Raw genomic sequence first — 9172 nt, 5'->3', positions numbered from 1 at the left:
AGTTACATGTGTGAACACGATGTAGAGTTAACAAGGTCTTGGTTTCTGCCTGCTGCTCTGACTACTGACACACAGTCTGCTGACGAGGCCTGGGAGATGGTGATGGATGCAGTGCCTTTCACAGCACCAAATGAGAACCATCCTCCTGCTCTGGGTCTGGTGAAGTGCAGCTGCTGTCTGGGTTGGGGTAGCAGATTGACTCCAGCGACAGAGGCATGTGGAGCTAATTCTGTGCTGAGGACCTTTGGGTGCTGACAGGTTTATACCGTGGGGACGGCACCACACAGACCTGGCTGATGAACCCTGCGTGACCCTGGCCATCTGTAGCCTCCTCTACAGCACCAGGCAGCACCAGAGTGCTAACAAGCCCCACTGAGAGCCAGTTTACTTGTCCTCTTCTTTGTTCTCCTGCTTTTCTTCCCCACCCCCAAAGTGCCTCTCTATTCTTGTGTTTCCAAGGGAACTCCTCAGCTTGCACATGGACAGCCAGCTTGGGTTCAGAGGCATTCCTCCACTGCTCTTTTGCAAGGAGATAGACTGCAAAACCCCTACCAAGTCAGCCAGGGCCCAGTGTATTAACTAGCAAGGGTTCTTCCAAAGCCTGGCACCAGGAAGGCAATGCAGGGAGCAGGCTTGGAAGGGGGCTACCTGCCATCTGAGAGAGCAATTTCAGCCAGCGTTGATCTTATCAGAGCCAGGCTTAATTTAATCACTCATGTGCTCCCATCGAGCTCCCTGATCTTCAGGATACCCCAGGTCTCCATTTCCCTGAATGATGGAGAGATGACAGTATTTAATGAGATTAAATGTCATCTTCATTACATAAGAGCCTTTAATTACATCACTGAACATCATTTGATACTGAAGAAAAGCATGCTCTCTTAAATTTCAGGCAGTGACAAGGGGCCCAGAAGAACTGGGTTCCAGTCCTGGCTTTGCCAGGGGCCACTTCTGGCACATTAGCAAGAGCAGGATAACCACTGAATTAAAGATTGTGTAAGCAGTGCAGCTCAGACACTTCCTAACTGTAGGGAATGAGACTTTGCAACCTAAACACTCAGTGTATAATTATTAAATTGAAGTTGATTCAGAACCTGGACACATGAACGACCCTCAAGCCCTCCATCCTTTCATACAGCTTTACATTTAAAGCAATTACTTAAAAAGGATTGGATCAAAAAGCTGGTGCTTGCTCAAAGCCTCAGAAAGAAGCGTTCAACTGAAATCCAAATTGCTTTTTTTCTGGCTGATGCTGTGTTTCCATCACTCTGGATATTTTGGCTTGATACTCTCAGAACTCAATCTGTGTGTGCTGCTAAAAAGATGTTCAGGGCAAAAATTATGATGTTTTTTTCCCATATCGGAGAGCGAGTAGATAATAGAGTAGGAATAAGGCTCTATTTTTAGAGTCTAGCTTTTTAATTCATTAGCTGTATGGAACTCTTTACAGGCAGTCACTTTTCTCTATTGGGTCAAGGCTGGTGAACAACTTCTGCATTACAAGGACAGAGATAAGTGAGAAAGTAGAGCTGTAACTCTTCCCCATCACTAATTACTTCATTCTAAGACCCACACAAAATCACCAGCGAAATCCCATGACCTTCTGCTGCAAGGAAGGAGCCAAGTGCCTCCTCCATCAGCATCTGTGCCTTCTGCAGGCAGCAGTCCCGTGTCCCTCGCCCAGCAGCACACAGCTGCCTCGCAGAGACAATGCAAGGAAACAATTACACTCCCTGTTGATTACTGAGTCCCTGCTTTTCAACACAGCTAGTGCTGCCAAGTAATGAGCACTTCTTTTAGCTATGTGGAAGGGAGTTTACTACTTGCTTATTTAAAGAACACCCTAAATCACACAATCTTTTTACACATTCCTCCCCTCAGGAGGGCAGAAATAGTGCCTTTTCCTGGCCCTCACCCTGCACCACAAACTTAGTGATTAGCTAATCTGGGCGGCTGATACAAAAGTGAAATCCAGCCTAATAAAAGCTTACAGTAAACTTTATTTTCAACAGCATTTAATACCGGGCTGGTACTGTACAGCCCTATTTCTCTGCAGTTTAACTGTGGTATTAATTTTGTCTTGCCTAGAAACCAGACAGCTCTTTTAATTACATCCAAAACATGCCTGTTCAGACTGAGAAATGATCAGTCCTGCGAGCAGAGCTAAGTAGGTGGCTTGGAAACAGATTACTGGATTCCTCCATGTCTTAATAGATATCACTGGTGAAATTCCTGATGTTTCCTCCTCCCTTCCCCTGCCCTCCTTCAGCTATACCTTAGAGTCCCTGTTTCAGGGAGACCCTTGGTAGGGTCAACTCAAGTTACAGCCTCTCCCTAGGACTCCTTTCTCAGATGACTGCTTTCCACCACAATCTTATGAAAAACAGATTACTTGCAATCTGTCAGACTTGCACGACAGGTTCAAAAATCAAGCAGGAAAGGTGGAGATCTTTCTCTCTCTAACCCGGATTTCCCAAGCCAACAACTGGCCTCCCCCCAGAAGTTCTTCCTCAATGTTTTGCCTTTTTAAAATACAGATTTTAGTGAAAGATAATTAGCCTTTCCGCTTCACGTGAATACTGCAATGTCCCTTCAAACACAAAGCACTATTTAACAGAGCATAAGAACTTCCACTGGGAAAAGATGCTAAGGCAATCTGACTTCTCAAATACCTGGAATGAGCCACCTCATTCACCGAATGTGCTCTGAGGAACTTCCAGTACCTGTCCGACACCATCACAGGAGCTGCTCTCAAGAAAACTAGTGCTTCTTCACAGGAAATGTAAAAAACACCTCCCTTCCCTAGAGTAGACAGCACTTTTTTAACAGAAGATTCCTTTTGAATTTTTTCTTATTTGGGCCAAACAAACTCATCATGAAAGAATTGCTACCTTGAGCTGTTCTCCCTGGCTTGAGGAACACACTGCCGAAACATCTCTTCTTCAGACTACCACCCTCCTGTAAGAACTGGAAGTAGCAAGTGGATTTTCTCAACTGAAGGGAAAATACTGACACATTCCAGCCCAGCATAAAAAAATGTAAAAAAAAAATAATTTCTTATCCTAAATTGAAATTCCAGGAAGACCAGGAAGACACAGCTAATTCTTGGGCCTTCTATTGACCTTTTTGCTCATCACAACCCAATGGATGTGGTACAGAATCTGTGGAAGCTACGACAGCCATCCATCTAATTTACTAGCAAGTGCAGTTATTCTCTGTGTTTCTGTGCAAGCTGACTTCATGCTGAAAGGTAACACTGTAATTTCACAAAAACCAGCCCAAACTAAATTAATTTATGATCATAACTGCCATCCAAATGTGGTTATCTCTACCACCTAACCATACCAAGTAAATAAGAATGCAGTTCTCTAACACCAGAGACATTCTCTGTTCTGGTATCAAAAGGCAGATCTAAGAAATAGTCTCCATTGCAAAATAAATAGGCTGGAATCTTGACAAGGCAATACCTAGTCTACACTGAGTATTTTATTCAGCCTAAAACTTCATCGCTCTTTGTGATGTGTCCACACTTACAATACTGTGCACTTAAATGAGCAGAGCAAGCTTTACCCTTCTGTTCTGGGCTTAAGCCAATTTAGACAATGTTTGTAGCTAAGAGAGGTCCAAGAGCTGGTTCGACACTGAAGATGTACAAAAAAACAGAACTTGAAAAATAAAATTGTCATGAGTATTTAATCACCTATAAAAAATAAACAAGCACTTTCAGTTTATATCCCACTGCACAGGATCAAAGCTGGCCTTCAGTCTAAGCATAGGACACAGAGACCCCAACCTTCACCAAAAGTGAAACCTGTCACAGAACTCTAAACTTGGGGCCTACAACCTTCATTAAGCATCAACTTACATTTTCAAAAGCCTGACAAACTACAGAAACAACGGACCTCCTGGAGAACTCTACACTTGTGCACACACACTAAGAAGCAGCAGAAGCACTTGTGGAATTTAAGAATCCGCATCGGCTTTATTAGACGGTTCCGTTTACAAGGATCAGCGGTAGCGATGCAGCTGCAGGGTGTTGCGCCTCCTCCAGGCGGCGCGGCGGGAGCCACCGATGGTGTGGTGGAACTTGTGGCCCTTGCCAAGGCCACGACTCTTCCGTCCGGCTGACGTCAGCCCACGCATCTCCCTGTGCTTGTGGACGGGCTTGGTGATCCATTGGGTATCGGGGTTGCGCCGGATGGTCTTGTGGAAGGGATCGATCAGAATCACTTCAAAAAACTTGTAAGTGGAATCTTCACCGACCCAATACGAGTTCAGGACTCTCAGAGCCCCACAGTGACGGCCAGCACGTTCCTAGGGGAAAAAAAATAAATGCAAAGGTCTGTAAAACCATGGATGCAGGGCACTCTTCATGCAGAAAGATATGACTTAAACATAACATTTAAATTTTCCCCAAGAGATCCCCTTTTCCTGAAAGAACTCTTCGCCCTCCAGTTGCAAAGGTGCAAGAAAAGTAACAGCTGAAATGAATGCTGTGTTAAAAAAAAAAAAGAAAAAAAAAAGACTGTCTGGATTCCTACATGAATGAGCTTTTAAAGAACATAAGCAGGAAGGTGCTTGGTTGACAAAAGAAAGAACTCTTTTTACACAGAAGAACTAACCAATAAATACAGCGTTAAAAGTAACTTTAATATGACAAGAGGAGCACAAGCTGCCACTTGGGGCCACAGAACAATCTTCTGTGGGAAGTTATGAAAGCCCAATCAATTTGCACACCCAAAGCTACAGGGGAGAAAGACATTTCTGCAGAGAATAAGCCTGTACTGGTAGGAGAAAAGGAACAGCTGATGCAACAAATCTTTGTATCACTGCTGGCATATTAGTGCTTGCTATTCCTATCATCACTTGTGGTTGGAAAGAAGTAGTCTTAGTTTAAAAAAATCCAAAACAAGGCAGAAAATAACAATTATGCAACTCCATCTGCCTGTCCTGCCAGAAATGCTCCTTATTTAAAGCACAGTGTGTTTAATTGTACGACTTTATCATCACCATGGGAAAGTATGAACCAAGGGAACCCATTCATCTGCTTCCCCAATGTGATCCCAACCCTCTTGCTCCAGGCTCCCATTAAACAGTATTGACTATTTTCTGCACATGTAATAACATTTTTTCAAGTCCTTGTCTTATTCTAGAATAAGAGCAACACCTGCACGAAACACTGAAACACCAACGACCCTCGACCAGCTTCTGTGTGGGGATGGGAGCTCCCATCAAGGCTGTGTATTTCTGTAATCTGAAAAATTTAAGTCTTCTAGGAGAGAGTATGTCAGATTGAGAAAATTCCAAGCTAAAAACTGAGGGAAAACAATCTCTTGCATAGTTGTCACCTCAAGTGAGCATGTGATTAGCCATCAGGTATCTGGGAATAGCATATATGAAGAGAATTCCACGAGCACTGATAACACAGAATTGCATTTTTAACTTGAACTCATCATCTGTGTTTCTTTCAAATAAGCATTTTTTTTTCCTTGAAAAAAATATCCCACCATATTCAACCTGATGAAGTCACTTGGGAACACTTCTGAAGTCTTGAGAACAGAAAAGTCTTCTGCTTCAAGACAGAAAGGAAACGAGCAGTCCCCCTATTAATTCTAACGAACTGAAAAACGTTTTTCGTAAAGGTGACAACCACATCTCTTCCGCATTACCACTGTGAACACAATGTCTCACCTAAAAATAACTTCACCATAAATCTGTGTGCTAGTGGGGTACCCAATTTTTATAAAGAACCAGACAGTCTCTGGCAGCTGCTCTCAGATCCTACGATACAGCCAAGTACACCAGGCACCACTCCTACAACACAAACGGGTGCTACAGGCTTTAAGGAAGGAACTCACCTCTACTTTGTGAAAGGACCATCACCTACAGCTGATATACAAACAACATGGCAGGGAACAGAGGTGGGATTTACTGACAAGTCAGACACCTTAGCCTATTTGAATTCTTATTTCCCATGCCTAACTCTTTAATTTACTGTGGCTTGTACCACTTACCTACTTTTACTACAAATACTGTGGCATACTTTAGAATTATACACTATGAACTTCAATAAGCCATCTAAGTTTCCCAAGGTTCCCCAAGACCTCCAAGAAAGAATTCAAGATCTTTTACTCAACATATTAAAAAAACAGCTTATTTGGGGTTTTTTTTTGTCTGTATTTTCAGCTTTTACAGACTAAGACCTTGCTACCCAGATTTGTTAGCAATAACCAGAAAAACTCACCTCTGCGACAGACTGAAGGCTGCGGGCAAACTTGAGCTGATTAACACCGTGGTGCACAGGTTTGCCATAGGTGGCACCCTTCGGGACTGGGCGCTTGCGGCCACCACGGCGGACACGGACACGGTAGATCACGTAACCTGAAAGAAATGGCGACGTAAGAACTAGGAGAATTCTGGCAGCAATTTTGATGTCCATACTGCATTTCCAATCCCCAAACGTTTACATAAAACGCTGCAAGATTAAAGTCATTATAATAACCTTCACCAAAACTTACAGCTGGAGGTGGATAGTACAGGATGTTTTCATTCTTTTCATCACAACAGAGTAAAGGAAGTGATATCCTCTCGCAACTAGTTTTTGGTTCCAAGCCACAGCTTATGGCACCTTTTCAATATTCAGTCTCAAACAGACTAAGAACAGCTACAGCTATACTGGAAAATGATTACAAAATGTAAAAAATTCTTTAAAAAAGGACAAAAATCACCCCAGAACACCCAAAAAAGCCACCACCCAAACCCTGAAATCCTATACTCTGTTAGCATCATTCATAAAGCACTGAAGCACGAGCCGTCCACAAACCCTGCTGAAATCTAATCGCTGAAAAATGACCAGATTGGGTGAACGGTGACAGAACTGTTGAGTCTCAGGTTTTTTATTTTCCTAGTGAATAAACATACTGTTTTTTGTAAAAGGATTTGCTCAAGTTACACACAAATGGCCACTTTCCTCACTTCCTTCCCTAAGCAATAACTGTTTTCCAATGACAGTACAAACTCCACCATCTTGCTTACTCAAGTGCATGTGGCTGTAACAGTCATGGAATCATAGAATGGCCTAGGTTGAAAGGTACCTGAAATATCATCTAGTTCCAACTCCCCTGACATGGAAAGGGACACTTTCTACTAGAGCACGTTCCTCAGAGCTCCATCCCCTGTGGCCTTGAACTTCCAGGGATGGCACAACCTGTCCCAGTATCTCACCACTAACATTCTTCCTAACATCTAAGCTAAACCTACTCTCTTTCAGTTTGAAGCCATTCCCTCTTGTCCCGATCTTGTACAAATCCCTCTCCAGCTCTCTCGCAGCTCCCTTTAGGTACTGGAAGGCCGCAATTGAGTCACCCTAAAAGAAGTCAAAGCCACTGTATCCATGGACTTCACCTCTCCATGCCATTACCTTGCTTGGCCTTGTAGCCCAGGCGGCGGGCTTTGTCCGGGCGGGTGGGGCGCGGTGCCCGGTGCAGGGCCGACAGCTGCCGGTACTGCCAGCAGCGCACACGCAGCAGGAACCGCATCACGTCCGACTGCTTCTTCCTCCACAGCTCCTGGATATATTTGTAGGCACCCATGTCTGCCTACCTGCTGAACAGAGAGAGGCCGGTGAAAACAACACAGCACCAAAACCGGATCCCAAACCCGAGCATCTTCCACCATCAATGCTGCGTAAAACCACACATGGAACACCACAGAAAAGACAGGGAGCTCACAGGCTCCTCTGCACCACTGGCACAACTGGAAACAGGGATCACACCTGGCAACCCCTCAGCAGTCACCATTCCCGGCAATTTTCCTCCTTTTCATTCATCCTGAGGTGTTAAAAACTCCTCCACTGAGAACGTTTCTGATGTGCTATGTCTGATACTACTGAAAATAGCATTCAACACCTGAAACGAGCTGTAAATGTCAACCTACACAGAACCAGGGGAGCGCAAACAGTGTAGTCTTTATTCTTAACACTTACTTTAGTTAAGGTTTTACTGGCAAGTGAAAGCTTGACAGTTGCCTAAGAGATGGAAAGAACTGCCTTGGGACTTCTGTTCTCTCCGTGCTACTCACATCGTGCCTCCCACATCTCAGGAGAGACAAGGCCTTTCTCCACATCTGCTTTAAGCAAAGTGAGGTGTACTGCTTGTGTCACACACGGAGCAAAAAAAGAAGTGCCATAGCTCAGCGTCCTACTGATGGTGACATCTGAGCCTGTGCTCTGCTCCACAGATGCCTTTTGTTTTAAATTAATTTTTAGAAGTTATTTCTGATAAGTACTATCAGGGTCAATTTGTATTGACTTCAGCAGAGCAAGGAGTCAACACGAGGTTCCTACTTTGCCCCTTTTACAAACCTCCTTTTCTCTGAGTCGAATACTTTCGAAAAGCTCTAGGCACTTCAAAAATCAAGTACTACTTTATATTTTCATCACGTTTATAAGCATTACTTTATATTTTCATCACGTTTATTGCTGGTTCCCTAGAAACCTGAGGTTTCACATGCCTGCAGCAACCAGCACGTGTACCTGCACTCCATCAAAACCCCACCCAACTCACCACCACGAACACGCAGTCCATTTTATTTACATTAAAAGGAAAATAAACAAATCCAGCTCGTGTGCGATTTGGATACCCCTCGTGTCCGAACCTGCCCGGCTACGGCTCATCCCTTCCCATCCCCCTGGAGGCCCCCCTTTTTTCCCCTTCGTTATCTCACAGAACGCCGCGAAGGAACCGCAAGCCCGGTGCCAAAGCGCGGCCTGAGGCTCCGTCAGCGACCTGCAGCCGCCACGTCCCGCCACTGTCCCCCCGTGGGTATCCCGGGGGTGTCCCCGCCGCTCCTCCTCCCCTCCCCTTCCCGCCCCACCGCGGCGCGCAGCACCCAGGCCCTCCCCCTCGCTCCGGCCTGGCAGGGCGCCCGCGCCGCGGGAGAAGCCCGGCGCGGCCCGGGAGCAGGCGGATGCGCGGCGGGATCCCGGAATGTGCGGCGGGACCCCGGGATGGGCGCGGATGGAGAGAAAGGCCGCGCGCCGAACATTCCCTCACCTGATGGCGCCCGGCACCGGAAGAGAAGGGGCTTCCTCCCCGCAAACCCTTGCGGCGGGGCCGCGCTTCCGGCGGCCGCCGCGGCGCCTCATGGGTGATGCAGTCCCGGCGGGCGCGGG

The 9172-nt window shown here is 45.6% G+C and overlaps 1 protein-coding gene across 2 annotated transcripts; it reads right to left on the bottom strand.

Moving 5' to 3' along the window:
- Window positions 1-3674: 3674 nt before the first annotated feature.
- On the bottom strand, window positions 3675-9154 carry RPL15 (ribosomal protein L15). 2 transcript variants are annotated; one of them, XM_027880969.1, is made up of 4 exons: window positions 9054-9154; window positions 7421-7602; window positions 6245-6381; window positions 3675-4314 (listed from the first exon to the last, which is right to left on the bottom strand). In XM_027880969.1, the coding sequence occupies exons 2-4, from the start codon at window positions 7590-7592 to the stop codon at window positions 4009-4011; spliced, it is 615 nt and encodes a 204-aa protein (XP_027736770.1). In that variant the 5' UTR covers window positions 7593-7602; window positions 9054-9154; the 3' UTR covers window positions 3675-4008. The 2 variants fall into 2 exon arrangements, with proteins under 2 accessions (XP_027736770.1, XP_027736769.1); XM_027880968.1 differs by having other exon boundaries at window positions 7421-7605; window positions 9054-9143.
- Between the last annotated feature and the right edge of the window lie 18 nt (window positions 9155-9172).

This window comes from Empidonax traillii, unplaced genomic scaffold (genome assembly GCF_003031625.1).
Source record: "Empidonax traillii isolate 1590-97213 ecotype Southwest subspecies unplaced genomic scaffold, ASM303162v1 scaffold81:size2596050, whole genome shotgun sequence".
Taxonomy (NCBI): Eukaryota; Metazoa; Chordata; class Aves; order Passeriformes; family Tyrannidae; genus Empidonax; species Empidonax traillii.
This window is presented reverse-complemented; position numbering and strand designations above follow the sequence as displayed.

What these genes read in the sequence shown, in the direction of transcription:
- RPL15 (XM_027880969.1), bottom strand. Translation starts at nt 7,592, where the DNA reads ATGGGTGCCTACAAATATATCCAGGAGCTGTGGAGGAAGAAGCAGTCG. An exon ending in GGGCTACAAGGCCAAGCAAG is followed by an intron (nt 6,382 to 7,420) that starts GTAATGGCATGG and finishes CATTTCTTTCAG; the next exon opens with GTTACGTGATCTACCGTGTC. An exon ending in GCCTTCAGTCTGTCGCAGAG is followed by an intron (nt 4,315 to 6,244) that starts GTGAGTTTTTCT and finishes TTTTTCCCCTAG; the next exon opens with GAACGTGCTGGCCGTCACTG.